Below are 25,692 nucleotides of genomic sequence, written 5' to 3' on the forward strand. Positions count from 1 at the left end.
GGTCTCTGGGTGAGTGAGGGAGACTCTTGCTTTACCATGAAGTCTCAGGGCCACTGACACTGAATGCAGAAATATTTTCACTGTGGAATGATTACAACTGGCCTTCTCTCCACTCTTCCCAGTAGTGTTGCTGAAAATGTTGCAGAAACTGAGCTGCCTGTTGTGGGAGAAGGTGACAGTGGGAAACGGCCAGGATCAGATGAGGTAAGACTTCAATGAATGCTGATTTCCTCTCTTTCTTCTGCTCATCTTGTGCCAAATTTCTCTCTGAGAGTGACACTCCTGCTCTGAGAGTGTCATTTACCCGGGGAAGGCCCAGCTGCAGTTGCAGCAGAAAGGAGAGCCCCAGTTGTGTTGCATTCCTGGTGTTTCCCTGCTGCCCTCTGGGCTGTGCCAGCACCTTGGGCTTTGTTCCTCCTCTGTGCAACTCATGACTGTGCCCTTGCTGGTGACTTGCCTGGAATTAGTGTCCCCACCCCTGAGATCTGTCACTAACTATAATTAGGGAGCTGCTTTCTCAAGGCAAGGGCACAACCACAGGCCAGAGACACACAGGACCATTGGGAAGTGACCCCTGCTCACAGCCTGCCTTGCCATTAATTTTCTGCTTTTGCATTTGGCAGCTGAGACTGCCTGGCAGCTGTCTCTGCAACACTGCACTCTCCTTTCTCTTTCAAACTGAGCAGGAGTGGGGCTTTCCTGGTGTGGCTGATTCTTCCTGAGGGGTGTATTCTGTTCTCAGCAGACATCCTGAGAAATCTTTACAGTCATTTTTCCTCTGTAGGGATAGGGTCTAGCAATTAGCTGCCCCAATATGAGCACAGGGTAGTTCTAAATGTGATATTCTCTAAAGGGATTTTTTCCAAGTCCCTTTGTGTGTGAAGTAGTGTCTGCACAGCAGGTGAAAAGGAGTTACAGAGATTCCTGCTGGGTATTCACTGGAGGCAGAGGCTGCAGGATGCTGCAAAGATTTGTGTTCTTGGAAAGTGGTGGCTGTTTGGAAGGGCAGTGCTGCCACAGGAATTGGTGGGTTTGGTTTTCTGTCCCCTCTCCAGGATGTGGAAAGTCCTGCAAAAAAGCGGCTCCGGACAGTGACAAAATCTTCAATTCTGACCCATCCAGAGGGCAAAAGTGTTGGTCCAACAAAGAAGAAGGTGACTTTTGACTCAAACTTAGCACAGTGTGATAAAGAAGGAAGCAGCAAGACCATACAGCCAGTGACCAAAGGCATGTCCCTTAAAGAGACTGCAGACATCGTTGTCAAGTATTTGACCCCGTTCTACAAGGGGGGCAAATTTGCTTCCAAGGTAGAGTATAGCTCAAGGCCCTCTTTAGCAGAAAGAGAATTCATCTTTCTAGGGATCTGGGGCTCTGTGAAGGCAGAGATGATTTGGATCACCTTTTATTTATGTGCTGTTTTAGTGACTCCAAGTGCAGCAACTCCCCTCTCCCACAAACGAGTTGGTGTCTGTTTGTTCCACACTTCCTTGTGGTTGTTCATATTTTCACATTAAACCCTGGCACGTTTTTAACTCCCACCTGTGAAGTAGGAACAGGTTCAGTGCTGGTGTTTTCTTGCTGTGCCCTGCAAGGCAAGATGTGTGTGCCTGGCCTTCTCCAGCACTGCAGGGCCAACTGTGTGTGTTCAGTCTAGGAGTGGTTTGTGCCAGTCTGTGCTAAGGGCAAGACAAACATGGGAACAGACTGGTGAGGTAACTGTGTCTGCTTTCTGCTCTTCCCCAATGCTGCAGGATCTCTTCAAGGGCTTTGCCAGGCACCTGTCTCACTTACTGACCCAGGAGCAGAGCCCTGCCCGCAAGACAGGTTTGTCTGGGGTTATTGCAATGCCACATTGCTTCATGGCTTTAGAGGGGCAGATGTCTTAAGTATCAACTCAAAAGATGGTGTTTCCTCTGTTGCAGTGAAGGAGGAAGCACAGAGACTCATCAAGGAGTTTTTCAAAACAAGGCTCAGGTGTGAGAGTGAGGCAGACTGGGAGGAGCTGCAGAGCTTGGAGAGCTGATCCTGCTGCTTGTTGGCTCTTCCTTCCTGCAGCAGCACCACCAGGGGATGTGGAAGAACTCAGCCATGGAGGTCTCATGAGACTGCAGAAATGAGATTTATTTTTCTTTTCTCCACTGCATTTTTGCTCACTTGTGCCCTTAGTGACACACATTCAAGGGAACCAGTTTTTGTGAACTCATGGTGAGTTTCCCCAGTAAGTGGGGTGCTGAAACCCTCAAGGACCAAGAGGTGTGAAGTTGTACCTGCTGGCTTTGTTAGGGGCTGCTGCCTTGGATATTCTGCACTCTACTACCTGCAGCAGTCTGGGCAGGGCTCAGACTTTCCAGTTGGGACTCTGCTTTGGGATGGCACCTTGCTTTCTAAATGGCTCTTCCCCTTGCTCCCCCTCTCCTTGTTTCTTATTTCAGTGTCACCAATATGCTACAAGTTCTCATGCTTTGCTCAGGGCTGCCAGTGACAAACTCAACATTTGAGTTTCTGGATGGAATATTTTTGTTTGAAGGGCAGGGGAGGAGCATTTTGTAATTACCATGGAGGCAGTGCTTGCTTTCTAAAGGAGGAGAAACTCAGATTCTTTTTCTTTTAATGTGAACTTCTTTGATTTTGTCCAATTCTGTCTGCCCTTTAATTTAAGTGGTGATACTCCTTCAGTATTAACCCCTGCAACACTTCCAGCCTTTGCTTGTAATCCCTAAAGCCATATTTGCTCCCTGTGCCTCACCAGAAGTCTGCAGTGCAGGGAGCAGTGCTGCTATTACAGCTGGGTAGGGCTCTGCTGTGACCCTCAAATTGACACTGTGGTACCTCTGCTGCTATGTTTATATGGAACCTGAACCTGACTCCCTGGTACAAGTCCTTCCTGTTGGATTTTTGTTGGGTTCTGCCTCTGTTCCTTACCTACAGGGGCTGGTGGCCTCAGGCTCCAGTGCTGCCAGAGGAATGTTCCTCAAAGGCTGCCCAGGGGTTGGGATCACTGCATTCCACAGATGTATTTTTAAGTGTTCTGAAGGGTATATGCAGGACTGACAATAAAGCAATGTTACAACTGCTGTGGATTGTTCCTGGAAGCTTTTTCTTACCACTCAGTCACACAGACTGCTCAGAGGTTCATTAAGCAGCACTCAAAGAGAAGCACCTGCCAGGGAAGATGCTGTCGTTCCCACTGGCATCAGCTCATCAGCAAAAGTCAAACTGTGCATCAGGGCTTGCACTGAGCACTCTCAGATCTGTCCCCCTTCCCTGCCAACAGTGACAACATTTTCCTCAAGCTTTGCCCATTACCTGCAGTTAAGTTTTCCAAGGTTAGATGTAAGATCTAGCATATCATACCTTCAGAACATCTCTGTGATTATTTTATTGCAATTTCCTAAAGGGCAGTTACTCCTCAGGTCATTAGGAGAGCTGTGGCAATAAAAATAAATTAAATATTTTTGTACAACCCAAAACACTTCAGTATAATACAAGTTCTGTTTGAAGATGCTTCCTCCATGGGCACAGAGCCATCATTGAAGTCTGACAGCTGCATGGCCATGACTGACTTCTTTATAGTAGAGGGAAGCATATGCATATAATTATGTCAGTGAGAAATTAATTAACAGTAAACTTCCTTACCATTGCAGCTCAATCTGTGCCCTAGCATATGTGTTAATTGTATGATTAACACTGATCTGCTTTTCAATTAGGATGCTTTCTACAAATTGCTTCACAAATCCTGCTAGAGGATCTCTGCATATCAATTCAGAGACAAATCTGGCTCCTGGAAAGCACCAGCAGCCCCTGCAGGCATTGCACAGCTCAGCTGGGCATTGGGATACACAAATCTCTAGCAAGCACCAGGCTTTGCTCGGGATAATTAATTCAAAACAGAAAGGAGGAGTTGCACAGTGCAAAGCTCGAAGGCAAGTGCTTGCTTTGGGTCAGCTGCTCTTTGTTGGAAGGGGCTGTGGTTTGGAGAGGCCCTTGGGGTTTGTTTAGCCACAGCTTGGATTGTTTCAAGGAAGGGCTTGAGGGCTGAATGGCAGGTCACGATGGTTACGGTCACTCCATCGACAAACGCTGTGGTGGCATTCTTAGAAAGCAGCTGGCTGAGGTCATGGGTGTCTGCTGGAAGAGTTCTCTCCCAAAGACAGGTCAGGGAGCACTGACCAAGTTCAGAGAAAGGAAAACAGTGCTGTTTTCCTTGGCCATTCTCCTCATTTTAGACTTTAGGAGTGCAGCTCTGTTTTATCCAGGATGACAACAATCGTGTGGTACAGTTCTTTGGCCTGGCAAAACACAAACCAGCATCAATCACTCTTTGCCCAGAAAGAGCTGCTTCCCCTAATTAAATATCCCCAATAAATCACTTCCCATAATTAAATATCAGCCACATGCTGGGACCAAGCTGCACTTCAGAGGCTGGAAATACAGTGTCCCCTATAGGAATGTGTCTTCTGTTGAGAGTGTCAAAACTATCCTTTGTCCCCTAAAGAGGAAAGAAGCCCAGAAGGGTCTCTCCTCAATTGGGTAAAAAGACATCTCATAGGCCTAGGGGACTTCACCTCAAACTTAAGGATAGCAAATTGAACAGGAGCCAAAAAGTCCTGCCTGGGCAATTTACTAGAAAAAGAAGAGAACAACAAAACTAATGGCTTTTGTGAGGTGTTTTGCCAGGAGCAAGAGTCCCCCTCCTCCTTTGGGACAGGACACCAGCACCATCACCAGCACCAGGAGCAGCAGCACCATCCCTCAGCAGAGGCTCAGCTGGGCAGGGAAGGGCAGGTTGGGAGGTGCCAGGAGGAGGCTGCAGGCCCAGGCTGATCTCACCTGTGACAGTTCCAGCCACAGGGCCCTGGGGCTCTCGGGGGAGCCGTAGTGGAGCTCCAGGCCGGGAGGGCCCCCGTCAGACATGGGCCTCAGGGTGCGCATCCTCTGCAGCTCCTTCAGGGGAACCACCCGGGACACCTCCTGCACAGGGAACAGCCACTCTCAGGAGCAGTCCCCAAAGGGAAACCATCTCTGATTCTCACCACAAGTCACCTCAAGAGCCTGTGGAAAGCTGAAGGAAGGTCTGGGGCACAGGCTGGATACAGGGCAGCCCAGCACAGCCCTGGAGCTCCCACAGGATTGGGACAGACAGGAATGTGTTCCACATTTAGTTTTGCTGTGGATTGTCCTTGTTAGCATGAACACTGGACCTACAAAAGAGCCCATGGCAATAATGCCTGTTGTACACTCTTGCTCTGGGCCAGTGCTGTTGTCAGAGTGGCTGTGATGTCCAACCTCTTCCTTCACACGTTCTTCTAAAGACACAGTTCATATCTGACAGACAAGTGGGATTGTCTGGCATACCTGGGTGGTGCCATCCACCACAATGATCTCCTCCTTGTTCACACCAAAGAAACAGGGCACAGGGATCGTTTCATCACTGATTCTCTCCACTGTGAAGATGGAGTAGCCAAAGAAAGGCAATTTCATCACGTGCTCTAGGAGAGAGCAGAAAGTGGCCTGAGGACAGCAGCTTTCAGCCAGCAATTTACTGCACCAGCCTGGGGTGGTCAAAGCTGCCAGTGTTCCCAAGATTTACTATATTAAAAAGTAATGTTGACAACTTCTGCCTCCCTCCCTGGCTTCTGAGACTCAATTCTCAGCGGCCTGAGTTGATGCCCTGTCCTTTTCTGACTGGAAAACAGATATGCAGCCAGATTATCAATTAAAACACAGCTTGTACAGAGCTCTGAAAATCCACTGCAGACCCCTACAAGAGATGGAATTTTACCATGATCACCATGCTTGGGAACAAGATCTAATCCACAGTGAGGAGCTGTCAGGGAATTCCATTCTCATGGCTCATTCCAGGCTCCAAGAATCATCAACAACCTTATGAATTGTCCCAAAAGTGCATTCAGAGCAGCTTCCAGAAGCTGAAACAGCATAGGAACTGAGGCAGATGTGGATGTCTCCTCACCTATGAACTGGACTTTTGCATCCTGTGGCTGGAGGGGCTGCCTTGTTCTCAGCAGTGTGGCCATGTGGCTGTGCAGAGCCTTGGGGCTGATGGAGGCCTGCAGGCTCTTGGGAGTGTATTCCTTCAGCTCTTCCCTGTGCCAAAAAACAGATTCTAATTCACCCTTGCCAGATAAAATCAAACATCAGCATGGGGATTAAGGGGAAGGAGGGGATGGGGCAACAATTTTCCATTGTATATCTGGGAATGAGGGTGAAGGGGGAGAGGAAGAGCACAGCAGGTGATGTCTGCTTTGGGTAAGGTGGAAGGAACCATCAGAGACAGTGAGACCACCCTTGTCCACAGAGAATTCAGCTGTGCACCACTGACCAGGGCATGGAGAGAAATCCCTCCTTTCTGGAGGACAGCAGGAGCTCCTCAGTGCCCAGCAGGGTTATGCCATTTCCCTGCTGCTGGTGCTTTAAGGGGATCTGATGGAGGCATTACCTCAACTCCAAGTCAAAATGCATAAGGGAAGGAAGGAGTGGCAAAGTACAGCTTGGAACTGCAGGACTGAAGGTTTCCAGTACCCAGGGACAATTTTGTTTCCTTTGGGCATCTCACTATAGATTTCAGGTGTCCAGGGTTGAAACCTCTGACACTTGTGAGAGAGAACAAAGGAGGATTCACCCAAACCATGAGCTCATGCCCTTCCTTCTTGGTGTTACAAATCCATGGCAATCAAATGAAATGACCATGGCACTGTCATGACCCTCTGTGTTCTCCAGAACTGGATATTTCTTAATTATTCAGAGAGGACTTGCAGGTACCTGCCCCTAACCCCTGTGGTGCCTATGGCCATCACAGAGAGATCCCCTCTGCCACAGACATACCTGGAGGGAGCAGAGCTCTGCTGCTCCACTTTGGCCCAGTGCTGGAGCATTGCCAAAAGGCCCACCTGCATCTCCATTTCTTTATTCTGGTTCAGCAGGATCCTCCCATTCAGGTAATCCCACAGCACCTGAGGGACAGCACAGCAAAGAGGCCTTTGTTAAAGCTGCCAGAGGGTACAGGCAAGTCTGGGCAGTGCCAGGCTGCACAGACCCACATCCTGCCTTGCTGATAATGCAAAACAAAGGCTCTCTGAGCTCAGGAAGAGTCTGGGGAGCTGCACAATGTGAGGAACAGCACTGCTCCAGGCTAAGGCCACAGGCACAGAGCCCTCCTGGCATTCATAGCTTCAGTGCTCAGTCACTCCCAGAAACAGCACACAAAGCCCTCCTGCTTTTTCAGCCCCCTTGGGACATTCCTGTGGGCTGGGACACCACCTCTGTGCCTGCTAGGGAGGGTCCTGCTCTTGCTTACCTGTCCATAATGGACATCTGTGTAAACTTGGTTGTCAAAGTGCAGAGGTGTCCTCCAGATGAGCCTGCGTAAGGTCACAGTGACCAGCTTGTCCTCCAGCAGGTAATCATGGAGATACTCCTCCAGTTTTATTGGCCTCACCATTTTACCTACATGACACAGGGAGAGGTCATCCATCCTTCTTGGAGGAGAGGCTGGGACTGGAGCCTTCCTGAACACCTCAGTTCCACCCTGCCCTGAGACTCCAACCCTCGGCCATTCCAAAGGGACACAGAACCCCACACCTCTTTCAGGAACAAGCAACACAGCCCCCGAGGAGGATCAATCCTTAACCCTAATACAGAGGGAAACTGCTTAAGAGGACCCTCCCAGGAGGCAGCATGGGTGGAGGAACTATTCCAAGCAGGAGCTGTGATGTTCCTTTTTGCAGAGGCTGCTGGAAGAGAGAAGCTCCATGCTGGTCTCTACTTGCCAAGATTTTTGTCGTCAATCCTGACAGCAAAGAGTACAAAGTCCAGTGTTTCTTGCTGTTCACCTATTCCCATCTGCTCACAGATCTCCTGCAAGAGCTCCTTGGCCACCTGAAGCAAGGAGAGAAGGAAATGAATACCCTGACCAGGCAAGCCCAAGAGGAGGCAGACACATTCCTCCTTGTCAGATAAGGGATTTCTCTGCTGTGGCTCAGAGTCCAGACCACTGAAGGAACTCCCAGCTCGAACTCACAGTGAATGTTCTGATCCTGGTGAGGTACTCCAGGCCTCCAGGCATCAGCACCACCAGCCGGCGGGCGCCGTGTCCCTTCTGCAGAGGACAGTGTCAGGCAGGCAGACGTGCAGGGTCCCATCAGCCCCACATGTCTGTCCCTCTCCTTCCCCATCCCTGCTGCCACTGCTTGCCCACAGCACCTGCCTCCTCCCTGCCCACTCCATGGCCTGCACCTCCCAAGCTCCTTCCATGCACACGCTCCATTTCCTCTCCTGAAACACCAACTGCCCCTGTCACACTGCACGTGGCACCTCCAAAGCCTCTTCCCTGTCCTCCTTGCCAGCACCCACCCCACTTCCCTGCCCCCCATACCAGCAGTGCCTCCATCTCCACAGGGAAAGGGAGGTGCCGGCGGCCCCCGTACAGGAAGTTTTTGCGCAGGTTGCTCTGGCAGATCTTGGCTATATCTGCAGGGAAAGGAGAAAGCTCCATGTGCTGAGCCAAACAGAGAACTAAACATGGTGTCCTGTGATGTTGGGTCATCCTGGCTGGGTTGAATTTAACCCCTTGTCTTAGGTTGCAAGATGTGCTGCGGGTGTGTATTCTATCACCATCTGTCAGAGCTGGGGCAGTTCTCTTCTGTTCCTTGGGAGTTTTCTTTATCACAACCAACCCTCCCTCCAGGAGATCTCTGCTGTCCATGGCCACTGAGTGCCCCTGCAGGGCTGATCCAATTCCAGCATCCCATGGGGAGATGCTGCATTGCCCAGGGCAGGAGCCAAGCATTCCTACCTGGATCCAATCTGAGCTTTGGGACAGCCCAGCAGCCTTTGCCCAGTGCATTGCCAGAGGAGCAGCTTCTGCTGCCCTGCATTGCCAGAGGGAGCCCAGGCCCATCTGCAGCAGCCCTGGAGCTGCAGAGGAAAACTCCCCCCTTGTGCAGGATCCCTGCTCCAGCAGAGCCACAGCTGGCACTGCAGGAGGGCTGAGCCCCCATGGGATGGGGCTGTGCCACCCCCTGACACACAGGGGACAGGGCATGGTCTGACTCTGGCAGTGTGGGTTTGTATTACTGCATTTCTATTTTTTCCCTAGTAAAGGACTGTTATTCCTACTCCCTACTCCTATATCTTTGCCTGAGAGCCCTTTATATTCAAAATTATAATAATTCAGAGGGAGGGGGTTTACATTTTCTATTTCAAGGGAGGCTCCTGCCTTCCTTAGCAGATACCTGTCTGTTCAAACCAAGACACCCCTGGTCACTGCTAGGAGAGCAAAGAGACTTGACCTCACCTCCCACCCTGCCAGGACACATCCAAACATGACAGTGTTGGGACAGAAGAATGACAGGATGGGGGGATTAGATCTGGAATATTTGCTTTACAGGACACAGTCTTACCATGGTGGGTGCTGGATGGATCACTGCTGGCCAGCTGCAGGAACTTGGTGGCATAGGGCATGAGGATTTTGGAAGGCAGGAAGTACCCAGTGAGCAGGTTTAGGAGCAACCAGCCCCGCAGCTCGCTCTCCCTGTGGATCAGAAAGGACTGTTGGGCACCTTGGGACAAGACAATTCCTGCTCTGAGCAGCTCAACGTGAGCCTGTGCCCTTCTGAACACCTCTGGCAGCTGGCAGAAAAGGAGGTGTCAGCCCTCGGTCAGAGGTTTCTTGTGCTGAGTAAGAGATTGATTCAGTTATTCCAACAGGAAGCAAAGAAAGGCAACAGTGAAGGCCACTCCGATGCCACTACTGCCACCTCCCAGGGCAGTGTGGGGCCAAGCCAGTCCTTGACTGGTGTTTATCAATTCCCCAAGGCTGGGAGGAGGAAATCAGGGCTCTGAGTACACCACGAGCAGGAGCCACCAGGAATGTTTACTGGTGCCCAGATAGATCAGCAGCCAGAAATATAAGGAAAAATATCTACTAAAGTGAAAATGCCAGACCCAGTGACTGGCAACATTTCCTGAGTGCTCAGCAGGAGCTTCAGCAGGAGCAGCTGGGGACAACCCATCATGAGGGGACACCCTCCCCCCGGCCTGGTGTCCCTGCAGCAGATGGTTCCTCTCCAGCTGTGCACACACAGGAGCTGCCAGGGCTGGTACTCACTGCTGAGGGTTGTGGGTGACCTGTTTGATGACCTGGCAGTAGATCTCATCGTGCAAATTCTCCTTCTCCTTGCACAGCTGCAGCCAGAGAGGAGAAAACAGCATCAGAGAGGGGATGAGAGCATCAGAGACATCCCCAGGTCATCCTTGTGCCTTTCCTCTCCCAGCTTCTGAGCTCTGCCAGTTTGGCTTAAAGTTTGGGCTTTGCAGCCTCTGGTCTCCAGTGCTATTTAGGCTCAAAGGAGGAGAGAGCAGAGGCAGGTTGTGGTCTCATTCAGACAGTGATATCCAGGGAAACCACTTACATGCAAACCCTCCCCACGGTCTGTTTCATCTCCCTTCCTCATGTAGGAGGTGCCATTATGGCTCTCCCTGCTCTTTTCCTTCCCAGCCAAAGGTCTTGGCCCTCCATTCCCGTTGGTGCTTCTGCACTTTTCCCAGGGGAAGCTCACAAACCTGAAGAATTTCATAGATGCATTGGACCTCAGCCTGGTGCTTGTGTTTTGGCTGATCTCCCATGAACCTCATCAGTGCTGCAAAGCAAAGCCTGGCCTTTAGTCTGAGCAGGGGTGGTTCTGCCATGGGGCTGGCAGTGGGCAAGCAAATGTCCTGAAAACTTCTCTGCTGTTACAAGGCTTGCACTGGACAAGAGGAGTCAGCCCAAAGCCCAGGCAGAGTGTTCTGGGACATCTGGCACTCAAGGCAAGGCCCCTTTTGCTGGAAGCTTTCAGCAAGCACACAGGGGATTATGAACTCAGAAATGCCTTGGAAGGGGCCCTCCTCATCCAGTGTCCCCTCCCACTGAGCCCCCCAATGTCTGTGTGTGCCCACCCTGACCACCCCACTCCCCCTCTGCAGTGCTGTGTCCCAGGGAGCTCCTTACTCTGGAAGTTCTTTATAGCCAGCTCATTCAGCTCACTGTCGGAGTACCGGAGCAGAGACGCCTGGATTGGGACCTGCAGGGCCAGAACACGGGGACAGAGCAGGGCTGTGGGTCACACAGGGCTGTGCTCTGCAGGCTGCACCACACACTTGAGCTGCCAGGACCCCACAGGCAGCACCAAAGAGTAGGGGACACCTAAACTTGTCCAGAGACTGCAGCCAAGGACCCTTTCCTTGTTCATGTGGGGACAAAGCCAGAGGCAGGGCTGGAGCTGGGATCTGGCTGGGGCCAGGGGCAGAGGCTGAGCTCACCTTGGTGTGCCGCACCAGCTCAGCCACATTCTTCTTCTCAGCAGATGTCCCCTTCAGGCCCTGCCTAGACAGAGGAGAGGAAACATGTCCAAGAGAGTCCAAGAAACACCCCCAGAAAGAGCCTGGGGTTTGTCAGGCTACCCAGGTCCTGTGTGGGAAGGAGCTCAGGCTACTCACAGGGACTGAGCCTCTCGGAAGTAGGCGGTGGCAAAGTCAGTCATGGTGTAATGGTCACCAGCGGGCACTAACATGGTGCTGGTGGCTTCTGGTGTCAGGCTGAGGACAGAACTCTGCAGGAACACCACCAAACCTACCCTAAAACATCAGCTGAGGAACTGCAGTGTGTATTCTCAGCTGCCAGGCCTCATGTGGGTGTGGTGCCTCCCCTCCAACACTGTGATGGATTTGAGTGTCTCATCTGCAAAGACTAAGCCCTCATCATCTCCCCTGTGCCCTCAGAGGTCAGACACTACCAGAGCCATGGATCCACCCTGGCAGCTCCCACTGAACCCAGCCATGTCCCCTGGGTGTCCCTCCCCAAGGACTGCTCACCTCCCTGCTGGTGTTCCTGCTCTCTGGGGGACCTCTCGTGCTCTTCCTCTGCTCCCCCCGTCTGTCCATGCTGCTGCTGAGGTAGTCAATGGCAGGAGCCAGCTGCACCAGGCTGGTGGGGAAGAGACCACAGCGGCCACCCGTGGAGCCAAACTGCCACCCTGGAAAAGCAACAGAGAAAGGGTCAGGAACCAGGGCAGCTGCCAAGAGAAACAAGCAATGAAGCTCTCTGCTGGCAAAGGAGAGCATGAGACTCACCAGGTTTTCCTGCATCCTAAGGAAAAATATACATACACACACACACACACACACACACACACACACACACACACACATATATATATATATATATATATATATATATATAAAAACATATATTCCTATAACTGAGGCAACAGGGACAAGGCTTGTCTGGCAGAGCTGGAGGCTGATGATGCCAGCCCACCCTGTATTTCTCTGGTTCTGGGCACCATGGATCCAGCAGGCCCTTGGTCCTGGTCCTGCCAATCCCAACACTCCCCCTCACCTGGTTCCACGCCCTGCATGGGCAGCAGCTCGATGAGGTCACCCTTGTTGAAGCTGAGCAGGCTCTTGTCATCCACGATGTAGCTGCGCAGGGCCACCACATAGTTGGTGTCCTGGGGAAAGGCCATGGCCAGGTCAGATCTCATCCTAAGGATCATGGCACCCCCATGGACAATCTCTGTTTCATCTGGAAAACCACCTTCATTCCCTACTGCCCTCCAGCTGCTGCCTCACCTGCCTCAGCTCCTGCATGAAGAGCTCCACCATGGCCTTGATGCACGGAGCCTTCGGAGAGTGCAGGATGAGCTGCTCTGTCTTCAAGGAGAACTCCAGGGAATTGCTGCCTTTCATCTCCACTGACAGTACCTCTGCAAAGCTGTGAACACAAGCCAGCGTGCTCAGGCTCCTTCTGCCAGAGCTTGGGATGCAGAACGTGGGGATGGGAGCCTATTCCAAGGACTGGGAATGGAGACATGCCTCAACATTCTCCATGTTGGCCTTCCTCCTGCTACTCATGGCTTCCACCCTGAGGAGCTCCCTGTGATGGCACACGGAGCTGATTCACCCCCAGCTCTCACTTGTTGCAAGCAAAGCTCAAGGTAGGAAGGAAAAGGAAAAGCCAGACTCATTAAAAAGAGGGTCAGTGAGTCACAGCTGGCCTAGGATAGTCCTAGAGAGCACAGCACAGCTCAGAATCTTCAGCTGCTCCATTCAGTTTGCCTCCAACACCCTGCCAGACACAAACTGTCCTCCTGCAGCAGCCAGGGCCCTTTTGCTCACCAGTAGCTGCGTAGGATCTTGAGGTGCTCAGGATGGTATCCAGCTGCTTTCTCCACCTTCAGCAGCCTCATGCCCCGGTGAGAAACACCCAGGAGCTGCACACCACTTCCCTTTTCACCCTGTAAGGGAAGTGCAGCACAGAGAACCAAAGGCTCCATCCCACCTGCACAGGTGGCACCAGGGAAAGGAGGTGTCACACAAAAGGTGTGAAACCCTGCAGGGTATGGAAGGTACAGAATCACTGCAGTGTGTCCAGGCAGGGGACAGAAAGAGTGAACTGGAGCCACAGCTAAAGCAAGCCCAGGGTCTGGTGAGAGAATCAAGGCTCACCTGAACTGGGAAAAGGCGGGAGAAATAGTTGGCCCAGTTGTCCCGAGCAGCCACTACAATCCTCTTCTTTATCCCCTCCTCCTGGATGGACTGGGCATTGCTGCCAACTCGGAACTCCACTGCAGGGATACAGAACAGTTACTTGTTTAGAAAGACAAAGGTGGCCAAGTCTCCCTCTTCCCAGGGATTCTTTCCCAGCAGTCCCTCTGTGCTCACAGCACAGCAAACTGTGGAAACCCAGGGCACTGGGAATATTTCTTTGTCTGCTCTGGGGTGCCCTGACCCCCAGGGGAGCACTGACTTTGACCCTCATTCATGGAGAAAGTTTCCCAGACTTCAAGATAACTAGAATCCACAAAAGTGTGAAATAGAGAGTAGTGTAGGTGTATCACTTGGTGATAAATTTAGGTTTGGGGATTTTTAGTATGTTGTGGATGGAAGCAAGATGGAGGGCACAGGGTGTCATCCTGGGTTTCTTCTTCATGCTTCTTCCTCCTTCTTCTTCATGGGTTTGGGTGGCATTTTGTAATTGGGCAGAAAAGTCCTCATTGTGGGCTCTGTGGGATCAGTTATTGGGTTAAAAGGGAAAAAAATCCAGGTGTCAATTCTTAATTGGATAGTTTAGTCTTAAAAGACCTTGTACCAAGAGACCATTTTGTGCCTTCTAATGAAAAGCTGCTGAACTCACAGTAATGAGACTGTTTTACTGATAAGAGATAATAAACACCTGAGTCCGAACATAAATTACTGTCTCAAGTGCCTTCAATCCAGACCCAGAAAAACCCAAAAAAGACCCAGACTGGTACCCCCACAGCAAACCATATGCAGAGGGGAAAGGACGCTTGCACCAGTCTACTACTGGTTTCCATCCCTCTCTCCATGAAGATCATGTCAGAGATGACAGTTGAAACAAATCAAAATCCTATTCTTGGCTTCAGTTTCTTCTCCCCACAAAAAACATTTCAGAACTAAGCTTGTCTGGCTCACAGAAATTTCAGGGCCATTTGGAATAAACAAACATTCCTACACTGCACTTTACAAGTGTGCTTTCCTGCTGCAGTGACAAACATTTCTCCTCTGCCCTTAGTACTGACTGAAAGGGTTGGAGGCCAGTTTTTCATTCCAGAGCAGAAGCTGGGATGGGCACAGAGGGGAAGGGGGGGTTAACCAGATGGGGCTGTTAATTACTCAGCAGATCTTTCATCTTGCGCTTCTCCTCCCTGGAGATCCGAAAGTTGGACTCGGAGAAGGTGTCACGGATGATCTGCAGAGCAAGGGAACAGAGAGGCTTCCATTGCAAAGGCCACACCTGGCTCTGCTGGAGCATCTGAGGCTGCTAAACTGAGTCTCAGAGAGGAGTGAACAGGGACTGGATGGATCTGGGGAAGAGACTTGCACTGCTGGGGCTGGAGAAGTGAAGGTGATTCATGCAATGTAATTATGGAGTGTTTTGTCCCCAGAGACACAACTGGCCTTGAGCCACACTCCAGTGCTTACCTGTTCACACAGCAAGTTCAGACAGTAAGGGTGGCTGAAATTTTCTTTGGGGTAAAACACCTGCAAGAGGAGGGCAATAGTGGTGTTACAGATATTGCAGAAGCAGCTCCCAGGGATGTTTTGCAATCCATATGCCCTTCTGCCAGGGAGGAGTGAGTTCATCTCCAGGCACAGGCAGGAAGGAGACGCTGAATGTAAACAGAAGGACCAGGAGTGAAGGACCAAAACCTCGCTGGTCAGGCAGCCCCGTCCCGTTTGTGTCTGTATATAAACTGCTGGCGCACAGTCAGACCAAGGGATGAACCCTGGTGAGTTTAGCACATTCTCCAATACTTGATTTTAAGCACATTTGTACTGTTTTAACAGGAAAGCACCAGGCAACAACAAATTCAGTTCTAGATGTCTCAGTGCTCTACAGAGGGAGGAAAGGACAGGTAGAGAAACTGAGACACAAGTGTCAGTAAGGCAGAGCAGGACCCGGATTCCCCATTACATGATCCCCTGCCTCCAACTCCTGTGTCTGGGATCCCAGAATTATCTTTGTGCTCTTATCTTACACTGAGTGCCTGTGACCAAATAAACCCATTTTAACCAGCTCCCCCCAGCCAATCCTCAGCTCAGGAACTGAACCTCTTTGCGCAGAAAAATTTTCCAGGCAGGGTCGACATAGGAAAAGCTGACACTGGTGGTGAGCTTGTACAACTGGGTCTTGATCCCATCATCACCTGCCACTGTCACAGCAGAGTCTGTGTGGGGAGAAAAAGCAGTGAAGATGGGCTATGAGGGTTACAAGGTCCTTTCCACCCACCGAAGACCTGCCAGGAGAAAGGGGACAGTTCCTGATGGAATATTCCTGTCAGGGAATCTCCTGAAGGTCAGTGACCAGCTCATGTGAGCACAAACCAGTCATTCCCAGAATTTCTGGTAGCATTTACACTTCCACTGTCTAGCCACAAAGTTCATTGCTAAGAACAGAAACACTCCAGGCACGGGGAGCACTCAGCCTCCCACACGAAACACTCCCCCGGCGCTTGAGGTTGGAGACACAGGTGTCACTTTGTGTCATTATAAACAGGCTGCTAAAGCTTTCAGAGGGACATAAAAGTTCTCTCCTGAGCTTGGAGGCTTCAAGGTTCTGGTACAGGGCACCCAAAACGAGCACCAGATTCTCTCTCTGCAGATGTGTTAAAGACAGGCTCAGTCTGAAGGCGACTGCTCAAACTTCTCCCTTTATGAGGTAGTAATGTCTTCATTTAAGCACTTCAAACTTTCAAAACTTCAGAGTTCATAGACAAATAATGTTGTAATTCCCATACTTCAGCTGTTTCTATATCCCTATTCCAAAGCATGAAGAAATTTTTCAGGCTAATCCAGTTACTCTGATTTAGATTTCACAGGACTTCCTCAAGAATAATTTTTGAAGAGAGGAGGAGCTAACAGGGAAATCCTTTTATAGCAGGGAAGTTGCTGCAGGATGGAGTCCTTCAGTAATGTGTTTGACTGACTGTTCCTTGCAGCTTATGAAATGTGATGCTGATGAGAATTTTAAACAGCTTGAAATACCTTGGTACAGGTATCCAATGTATAAAATGAATTCAGGCTCACAGTGAAATTCATTCAGAGGCAAAACTAAGACTGAATAACACTTCCAAACTACTGCTGATAAGTATTAGCTCTACTTTTTTAAAATGGGCAGCATCCAAACACTCTTTATGTGTCCAAGGTCTCCCAGGCTCAGCCTCCCTCTGAGAAACGTTCCCTACTCCTCAGTCTGTCTCTAAGATCCCTCCAGAGGGAAAGGTGAAAGACCTGGCTTCCCATTGCTCCCTGGTCTAAAGTCCACCCACTAATTGCTCCTTTGATAATTATGCTGCAGGCAAACAATAAAAGTATTGTGGGCTGGACCTTGATAAAGCTGTAGCCCAAGGACCTTTCTATTTTTAGCTGCATTTTTCAGAAGGGAAGAGTTAAGAGCTGGGAAGTGCCACGCTGGTTTCTGGGCCAGGCTGGAACTGTGACATCTCTGATTGCTCAGAGATGAGATTGCAACACTTCCCTGGTGTCACACAGCTCAGTCCCTGCCACACTGCCTGGTGCCAGGACCTGTGCCATGACCCTCCTGGGCTGATTCCAGCCCCATCTCCTCCCTGCCCTGCTACAAATCCCACATGGGTGAAACCAATACTCACCCTTCCCCGGGGGTTCCTGCCTGTCTTGGTCCTCAGGTGTTGGTGAGGGAAGGGGGGGATCATGAGGGGTCTGGGCAGCTGAGGGGGCACCCTCTGGTTTGAAGATGGACAGGAGGGGCAGCTGCTTTTCCTTGATAGAGCTGGAAGCTGGGCCTGGCTTGGGCTTGACAGGTGGAGGTATTTTCTTCTCCTGTGGCACAGGAGATGGCTGCAAGACAAAAAAACCCCTTTGAGCCAGTCTTTCCCTGCATTCCTGGGCTCTGTCCTGACACTGCTGTTCTAAATGATCCTGGGGCAGCAGCCCACCCCAGGGGCAAGATCTGTGTGAACAGCCCACCACTGCCTTTAGATCAACACAAATTCTACAAAGAGATGATCAACCAAACCCAGAGGACCAAGTATTTGACATCAAAGCCTCCAGTTTGGAAAGGAAGAAATGAGGTTAACAAGCCAAAGCCTTGGTGCCAAACACGGAGAACATGAGTTGCTTGCTTCCACATCAGCCTTTAGCATCTGACAATAGGAATTGCTGCTCCAGAGCCTTTTCTTCAAGACCTCAGATGACTTTACAGACTGGAACCAGTCTAGGGTGGGCAAGACTGTGGTGTGAGCTCCCAGCTATCTTACAACCCAACCAGAAATCACCTGGCTGCTACTGCAGCACCAGGGAGATCCCAGCCTGCTGGAAATGGGGTGGACAGGCTCTCTCTGCTGAGCTCCTGAAGTAACCAGAGAGCAAAGAACTCACTGATCGTTGAGGTGAGGGGTTCATCATTCCCAGCTTGGCCAGAGCCTCATTTTTGGGGTCGTTCTTCTTTATAAATGGCCTGGATACTCTCCTGCAAGAGAACATGGAACAGCATTAGGGGGTTTGGGCACAATGGAGCCACTGGCAGAGCTGAGATAGAGAACCCCCATGTCCCTCCTGCCCACAGGGGGATCCCACACTCTCACCTGCTGGGCTGGATGGGCTGGGGCTCAGGGGCTGGTCTGCTCTGGTACATTTTGATGATGTTCCCAATCTCGTGGCTGGGTGCAGGACGCTTCTCAGGGCCTGAAGGCTTCACTACAGGTGGCTCCCTCTTTGGTTTTGGTGTCTCCTTTTTTGGCTTAGGCACAGGAGGTGGCAGAGGGGAAGCAGGAGCTGTTGGGGTGACAGCTTTAATCAAGAGACCAGCAAAGACACGGGAGAAATCCCTTTATCTCACTTGACCTTCCCTTCCTTTCCCTCTGATGCTGACTGGCATGGACATTCCTCTTTCCTCTCCTGTTAAAATGCAGAATCTCAGAAGAGTCAGATCCTTTCCTCCTCTCCCTAAATGCTGGCCTGATGTTCCTGGAAAGGTCTTCCTTGTCAACCTGCTTGAGTCTGCACTGCACAACATCTTACCTGGCTCTGGTTCAGGGACAGGCTTCTCTTCTTTCCCCTTCTCCAGCTCCTCTTTTTTCCTCTTCTCCAGCTCCTCTTTTTTTTCCTCCTCCTCCTCTGTTGGCTGGGGTTTTGCTGGAGGAGTCCAGGTTTTGCTAGGTCTGACTTTCTTCACTCGGATGTGCTGCTCTCCTGCATAGAAAGGGGGACTTGAGCTAATCTAACCCACACCAAAACCTGGCACTGATGGCACAGTTCTCACTCTTGCCTCAGTCAGCAAAAACCTCTTTCCTAGAGTGAGGGAGAGTGTTCCAGTCCCATGCCCAGAGATTTATAGAAAACTGCCCCCACTACAGCTCACAATCTGAATTGGAGCTAGCTGAACACGAACCCCAAACTCCTGCACACACATCGCCAGCAGCTCCTGAACAGGAACCCCAAACTCCTGCACACACATCACCAGCAGCTCCTGCAGGGATTAGCTGGATTCCAGACAGGGAGACAAGAACACCTAGACATGCCAGGAAGGTGTTTTGATGAGTGAAATCCCAGAGTAGCAGACACTCACCCATCTTCTGGAAGTACTCTCTCTTCTGCTGGAAGGTTTCCCGAGGACAATCATCATCCTCACTGCTGGAGAACTCCTCTTCCACATAGTCATAATCCTGCAGACAGTGCACAGCTTGTTTAGTTAGCACCAGCCAGCAGTACCTCTGCAGTGCCCTTCAGCTCAGGAGTGATTTTGTCTCAAACTGTTCTGATCTAGAACCTCTCCACATCCAGGAGTGTCCCAATAAGTCAGTTCCTAACACAAGGAACCCTCAGCCAAGCACAGAGAAGGGGGATTATGTTAGAGGCCCAAAACACCTTGCTGGATGATAAAGATCTCAGAGTAATTAATTCTCCTGTGGAAAAATTCAGCTTAGCTGGAAATGAATTGGCCAACCCTGCAGCCAAACCTCCACAGAGCAAAAGACACTGAGGTTTGATCCTTAGAGACTCAGCAAGCAGAGTTTGAAAGGTCTCAGTATCATCAGGAACCACAAATCTCTGCTCTCCTCTCTGCCAAACCATGGCCACACATGCACGGACACAGAGCAAACACCAAACACAAGTTCAAACCAAATCCACCACTGCTTGTTTCTCATACCAGCTCTTTTGCCTTAGCTGGTGGCTCTGGAGACCTTGATGGCTCTGCAGCAGCCTGGCTGCTGGGAGGCTTCTTGGGTTTTGGGAGAGTGGCTGGGGCTGAGGCTTGTGCTGGGCTGGAGACTCTTGGCCTGGAGTTCTCAAGAGACTTTTGCTGCTTCTGCAGCTCCTGCTGCTGCTGCTGCTGGGAAATGCTCATGGCTTGAAGAGTCATCTGCTGGGCCTGGGGAAGGAATTGCAATGTCCATGAGCTCTAGGCTGCACAAACCCAGCCATCAGTCACAGCCTGTCCTGTTTTTTCACTGTTAATCAATCCCAAAACATCCACATAGGGCATGGCAACTTTCCCAGTGTGTGAACAAGGCATGCCCAGGGAGTCTTCTCTCACCTGGCCAAGGATGCAGAGCTCCTAACACCCCCCAAAGGCTCAGCTGTCAGCTGAGACTGCCCTGCACTCACAGGGCTTTGCACAGAAAGCTGCAGACCTGCATCTGTAGCAAATCCCAGCTTAAAACCCCATGGGAATTACAGCTGAATCTCCTCAGGCCTGCTCCTGTCTCTGCACCTCACTCACTGATGGTGCCTCGGTGTCCCCATGGACACAAAGGGGCAAAAAGAGGGTTCCCAGTTTTGCAGCCTTAAATAATGCCCACTTTATAGTGGGGATTAAAATAGAGTTCACCCCAGCACGTGAGCCCAGAGTGACACAGAGCAGGCCCAAAGAGGAGGAGAGCTGGGCTCCCCCTCAGGCACAAACACCAATGTGGCTCTTCCCCAGTTCCTGGGGCCCTTCCGCTCACCATGAGCATGGCCTGCTGGTTGATAAAGGCTTGCTGCTGTGCTGCCAGCTGGCTGGGATCCACAGCTGGGACCACGGGCTGGGGCATCACCATGGCTGTGGAAGACAACACAGACATCTTCAAAATCCTACAGGTGAACATTCCCCACTGAGCCCCTCACCTGACACTGAAATGCACAAGTGTCACTGACAGCCCCCTTCCACCCCCTCCCCTGTGCAGTTCCAGAAACACTGCTATTACCTGGCATAGGTGCCACCCCACCAACCCCTGGCATCATAGGCATGGCTGCTGGCATCCCCATCATGGAGGGCATGGGCTGGTAAACTGGTGTTTGAGTCATTCCAGACAAGCCTAGAGGGAAAAGACCAAGTGAACAGTGCTTTGGAGAATCCCAAATGAGAATATACTGAGCAACCCCAGAGAGCACTTCTGGTGCTCTCCACATGCACCAACCACAGCAGGACACAGCAAAACTCAGGTGGAAAAAGGAAACCTAAGAAAAATGGGTGGTCTGCCAGATTTTAAACAGCAGTATCCAGACTCTGTTTCTGCAGCCTAGCTTTGGACACCACCATTCTTCATGATTAAGCTTGTAAATAATTCCTGCCTGTGTATGATTACAGAGGTTTTCTCTTGAGGACTGAGCAAAGATCTCTGGGGCTGGGACTGTCACATTGGTATCTTTGCAGTGGGTGGCCGGGCTGGATGAACAAGGAGCCCTGGCCTGGATGCCATTGTGTGTCATGGGGAGGAGCTGTGGGGAGAAAGGGATTCCTCTGCTCCCAGCAGTCAAGTCCCATATGGGGTCACAAACAAACCCCTCTGAGTGTGAAGCCAGCAGAGCAAAGGGTGTGGGGGTCAGACTCAGCTGAGAGGAGTCAGCACCCAGCACAAACCTACTGAATCATTATGTCCTCACCAGTGAGAATGGCCCTGGGATGATCATCAAATACCTCCCTCATCTAAGAAGCCACATAAGTGACAAACTGGCCTCAGGCCAGTGATCTGTAATAGGCCTTGTCATGCCCCAGAGCCTCTCCAATAGCCAGGAGCAGTTGCTGTCTCAGGAATGACTGAACTGGACATTCCTCACCTTTCTGAGACTGCTGGGTGTGTTCCTACCCATGCAGATTCAGATTTGTCAGTGCCATTAATATATTGGTGTTTGACTCCACCCTGCTGCAAATGCCAGAGTCTCAGCTCCACAGAAATGAGGAAAAGCAAAGAAACCAAATACATAAACCAAAACCTCTTGAGGGTTCAGACTTACTAACCCAAGGAATAGCTACAGATGACGGGAAGTTCTGTAAGGAAGTAATAAAAAAGATTAAAACCAGCCCTGATAAAGGCACCAACTGCTCTCTGCAAGCATGGGGTGAATAGAAGGTGAATACATGACTTACAAATATTTGTCAGGGGAAGAGGTGGCCTGGGTCAGAAACAAGCTACCAGCTGCCTTGACCCCAAGGCCAGCTCAGAAGAGAAATTACAAGCACAACAAAGCAGCTCCCTTATCTGATACCTCTGCAAGGCATCTGTCTCACTTGGGAGAAGGAGTGCAGCCTGTGCTAAAGCCCAGTGCTCTGCATGAACCAGCTGAACATGCAATAATTAGCATTTAAGGGGCTCCCTGACTAGTGCTCACTGAAGGTGATGTAGTCCCAGGTGTCCCCATGGCCTTACAGACCTGTAGAAGGAAAGATTCCTCTCTGTGTGGGGCCAATCTTCCCACCTCCTTTCATGCGTCTGGTGAGATTCTCCCTGCTCTCCATCTCCTGCATCAAAATAAACCCAAAACAGTTATCTGAGCCCAGAGGGACAGACTTCCCGGAGGGAAAGACATTCAAAGGTGTGTCTGAGCTGAGCAGGGGCAGTGAATAGGCAAGAAAACCTTGAAGGACTCACAGGGACAGGAGAGCTTCAGAGAGAAGGCAGGAGGGAACAGCAGGGCACTTACAGATGCTCTGGAGCTCTGATGCAGCACAGGACTGAAGAGATCATCCACATAGTGATCCAAGCCCACAGGGACCCTCAGGTCATCTCTAAACCTTGGATCTTGGGAGCAGAGAGAAATCTGGTGACAAGGCAGGTAAGAAACCTTCCCCTGCCTCCAGTCCCTATTAGTCATGGTTCAGAGTGGAGTCTACAACAAGAAGAATCATCTGACTCCCCCTCTGCCCTGATGCCCTGGCTGGGGCCCATCTGGCCCTTCCCAGTGTCAGCCACAGTGCTGGGCTAAAGCTCACCTGGATGGAGACCAATAAGCTCTGGAGGCAGGCTGGGTGGGGGGAAGGCAGGGGCCTGGATACCTGGAGCAGGAGGGATCCTGTTGAAGAGGAAAATGAGATGAGGACCAGAGTGCTGGAAGATGGGCGACAGGGCCACAAGTGGTGGGGCAGGAGGAATAGGTGGCTCACATGTCCAGGTCAGAGGACTGCAGGATGCTCCTGTCCCTTTCTGGGGTGATGGGGTACTCAGTGGGGGCCCGGGAGGAGCTGATGAAGTTGCTGGTGTCCTCCATCTCTCCAATGAGGTCCAGCACAAAGTCACAGCCCAGCAGGTCCTGCCATATGTTGCCAGTGAACATGGAGACAGACCACCCTCGAGTGTTCTTGTCACAGCCCCTGGGAGAGGAAAGGTGTCCAGGCAGGCAGGGGAAAGGGAGAGGAAGGAAAACATTACATTCAATTTCTTCTTGCCTTGTTTATCCTGGCTTAAATCCTTTAGATTTAGGGTGTGAATCAACTATTAAATGCCCAGGGTTAGAAAAAATCTAGAATAATTCAAGATTTGTCCTTTTTATCAATTCTTTTTTCCTCTGAAGCTGCTCTCAGAGATCCCACCAGTGGTTCCTCTGTTCCTAAAGAAGCCCATTGTTTATGGTTGAGGGTTATGTTAAGGGTGAAGAGGGGAGCACAGGCTGGCATGGGCAAGAAGTGAGTATTCTACATGTGACCATATAAATCCCAGCCTGCAGACCAAGCCAGGCTGAACCTAGAGCTGGTGACAGCCTCTCTCACACTCCCAGACCTGCTCCCATCCTCTGCAGTACCTGGCACTCAGGATGCAGGCTGCATACTGCTCCCCAGTCATCCAGGACTCCACCTCAGCTGAGAACTTCTCCTCTGGCACAGAGAGCAAAGTCAGTACCCACAGCCTCCCTGGCAGGACCCAAAGCAACACCCACATTCCATGGGACACAGGCAGAGCCCAGCTGGAAAGTCTCAAACACTCCTGGGTGGGGCCACAGGAAGACTAAAAGCTCATGGAAGCTCATAAAAACTCCCCATGGACAAAATAATATCCAAAATATCTGTTTGATGGCACAGATTGGCATCCCCAAGCAAACCAGGACACTGCAAGGGTTTTCACCTGTTGCAGTGTCCTGGTTTGCTTGGGGATCACTCCACTCACAAGGAGCCAGAGTAGGGATGTTCTGTGTTCAATTCATAGAGCTGCTGGTTGCTCAAGAGGCAACTTCAGGTAATATTTGAGAAGGGCAGAAAGTCCCTGTAACAAAATCCTGCTGCATGGGCTGTAATAGATGGCAGCCCAGGAGAGATAAATAACCCTCTGTTGAGCAGGGCCCAAACCCAGGACAATCTCACCCCTCAGCCTGAGAAGCAGGTCCCACCAGGCCCAGACTTTGCAAGTTTTTGATCTAAATTCAGATGCTTGTTTCCCCTATGGCTGTACTAGCAGTGTTCTGACCCACTTTACTTAGTTGAGGGAATTATTTCCCAAATGCTGATTTCTACACTGGAAAAGACCTTAGAGACTGAAAGACAGCAGGAGGGCAGAAGAGTGAGTTACCATTAAAGGTATGAACATCCAGCACCATCTTCCCTCTCCTCTGGTTTGCTGTCCACTCCAGCTGGGTGGGAGGGTAAGCCCGAGCAGGCACAGCCTCTGTCCCTGTGCACTGAGCTGCCCTCAGCATCTTGCGCTGGCACACAGCGCTGTAGCCCTCCATGCCATAGTCTGACACAAACCTGGGAGAAGGAACTGCATGAAGCACTGCTCATCCCTCCAAACCCCTCTGTAAGCCTGCCTTGGCCTTTTCTCCTCTTACTTCAGCAGTGGCTTCTGCAGTGCTGGTGAGGGGCCAAAGCAGCTGAGCAGAGTGGCCATCAGGAGCCAGCCCCGCCGGCTGCGCTCCGTGTCCGGGTTCCTCCAGCTCTGGGCAACCACCTGGCTGAAGATTTCATCGCGCAGAGCAGCGTCCCTCAAGCCTCTGGCAGCAATGAAGTTGCCCAGCAGGACCTCCTGCCAGCCATGGAGACTCTGGTCAGCGATGAAGCGCAAAATCTGGAAGGATCCAGGGCAAGAGAGAGAGAACTGGAGCTGTAACCCCCTGTCCCAAACTCTGGGGTAAGAGCTGGAGACACCAGGAGCCTCTGTGGCCAACAATCACATTGGGGCCTGTCCTCAGGTTTTTGAGCACCACCAAAGTGCTGGGCAATTTGGGAGGCAACGTTTATAGAGATTGGATCCTGACTAAAAGTCAGGGTGACTTCAGTCTCTTCTGAGGTATGACTCAGAATTTGGTCTAGGGCAAAATATTTCCCCTTGGGCAGGGCTCAGGCACAAAGTAAATTACCATAGGATACTTGCTACTGAGCCCACTGAGTGTTCAAAGCCTTTGGAACAGTTAATATTATACCAAGTACTATGGGATGTGGTGTCTCAACACAGTCACTGAAGTGATTCAGCTTCTTGGCTATGCATATCAACTTCTTCAATGCTTTTCTAGTTTGTATTTCTCACCCTTAGGTACAGAATGATTTCTTTCATCCTCTACACTTCAATATGTCACAAATTAAGTTTTTTTCTAAAATGGACAGCTTTGGAAAGAACATTTAAGCATAACAACACTTCTAAAAACACCTAATGGTACCAAGTGTGTCAGAGATTCACTGAGAAAAACAGGGGATGGTGATTGTTTAGTTCTCATGGAATTCTTTGTAGCAAATCCCTACTTCATTAGCAAGGGAGAAAAACTGCCTTTGATCTTTAGAAAAATAATAGTGTTCTGCTTAAACACAATCCTATTCACAAGATTTTATTGAAGATTATGCTCTTCTATAATTGGGATCACAAGGACAAAACAAGAGACTGTTTTTAGGTATTAAGCCCATTTCTTAATGGGCTTATTTTAATTCCATGTAATTCCCAAAAAGAT

At 50.6% G+C, this 25,692-nt stretch overlaps 2 protein-coding genes across 5 annotated transcripts in view; one reads left to right on the forward strand and one right to left on the reverse strand.

Annotated features, from left to right (window-relative positions):
• The window catches only part of RECQL5 (RecQ like helicase 5), a 38,004-nt gene extending 34,930 nt beyond the window's left edge, over positions 1-3,074 (forward strand). For 2 of the 4 annotated variants that reach the window (XM_071452882.1, XM_071452885.1), the window contains 4 exons: positions 123-204; positions 1,056-1,307; positions 1,752-1,824; positions 1,902-3,074. In XM_071452882.1, the coding sequence (XP_071308983.1) occupies positions 123-204; positions 1,056-1,307; positions 1,752-1,824; positions 1,902-2,023 (529 nt within the window). In that variant the 3' untranslated portion in view covers positions 2,024-3,074. The remainder of the gene's footprint in view (positions 1-122; positions 205-1,055; positions 1,308-1,751; positions 1,825-1,901) is intronic. The other 2 variants (XM_071452884.1, XM_071452883.1) reach the window with 2 other exon arrangements.
• Positions 3,075-3,553: 479 nt separating this feature from the next.
• Positions 3,554-25,692, reverse strand: part of MYO15B (myosin XVB) — a 44,782-nt gene continuing 22,643 nt past the window's right edge. The window contains exons 26-63 of the mRNA XM_071452601.1: positions 24,583-24,818; positions 24,324-24,502; positions 23,563-23,635; positions 22,928-23,134; positions 22,757-22,836; positions 22,468-22,565; positions 22,198-22,285; positions 20,751-20,861; positions 20,511-20,605; positions 19,712-19,933; positions 19,130-19,226; positions 18,583-18,753; positions 18,147-18,336; positions 17,941-18,031; positions 17,193-17,400; positions 15,634-15,749; positions 15,004-15,063; positions 14,695-14,770; positions 13,507-13,625; positions 13,177-13,295; positions 12,631-12,772; positions 12,398-12,509; positions 11,872-12,032; positions 11,497-11,609; positions 11,320-11,383; positions 11,009-11,081; positions 10,582-10,658; positions 10,127-10,203; positions 9,420-9,550; positions 8,393-8,487; positions 8,039-8,116; positions 7,788-7,896; positions 7,316-7,464; positions 6,844-6,971; positions 5,972-6,105; positions 5,356-5,489; positions 4,831-4,971; positions 3,554-4,289 (exon numbers count right to left, since the gene is read on the reverse strand). Coding sequence (XP_071308702.1) covers positions 4,230-4,289; positions 4,831-4,971; positions 5,356-5,489; positions 5,972-6,105; positions 6,844-6,971; positions 7,316-7,464; positions 7,788-7,896; positions 8,039-8,116; positions 8,393-8,487; positions 9,420-9,550; positions 10,127-10,203; positions 10,582-10,658; positions 11,009-11,081; positions 11,320-11,383; positions 11,497-11,609; positions 11,872-12,032; positions 12,398-12,509; positions 12,631-12,772; positions 13,177-13,295; positions 13,507-13,625; positions 14,695-14,770; positions 15,004-15,063; positions 15,634-15,749; positions 17,193-17,400; positions 17,941-18,031; positions 18,147-18,336; positions 18,583-18,753; positions 19,130-19,226; positions 19,712-19,933; positions 20,511-20,605; positions 20,751-20,861; positions 22,198-22,285; positions 22,468-22,565; positions 22,757-22,836; positions 22,928-23,134; positions 23,563-23,635; positions 24,324-24,502; positions 24,583-24,818 — 4,614 coding nt within the window. The 3' untranslated portion in view covers positions 3,554-4,229. The remainder of the gene's footprint in view (positions 4,290-4,830; positions 4,972-5,355; positions 5,490-5,971; positions 6,106-6,843; positions 6,972-7,315; positions 7,465-7,787; positions 7,897-8,038; positions 8,117-8,392; positions 8,488-9,419; positions 9,551-10,126; positions 10,204-10,581; positions 10,659-11,008; positions 11,082-11,319; positions 11,384-11,496; positions 11,610-11,871; positions 12,033-12,397; positions 12,510-12,630; positions 12,773-13,176; positions 13,296-13,506; positions 13,626-14,694; positions 14,771-15,003; positions 15,064-15,633; positions 15,750-17,192; positions 17,401-17,940; positions 18,032-18,146; positions 18,337-18,582; positions 18,754-19,129; positions 19,227-19,711; positions 19,934-20,510; positions 20,606-20,750; positions 20,862-22,197; positions 22,286-22,467; positions 22,566-22,756; positions 22,837-22,927; positions 23,135-23,562; positions 23,636-24,323; positions 24,503-24,582; positions 24,819-25,692) is intronic.

The sequence above is a fragment of the Agelaius tricolor genome, unplaced genomic scaffold, assembly GCF_023055355.1.
Source record: "Agelaius tricolor isolate 1412-34295 unplaced genomic scaffold, bAgeTri1.0.p SCAF_35, whole genome shotgun sequence".
NCBI classification, from domain to species: Eukaryota; Metazoa; Chordata; class Aves; order Passeriformes; family Icteridae; genus Agelaius; species Agelaius tricolor.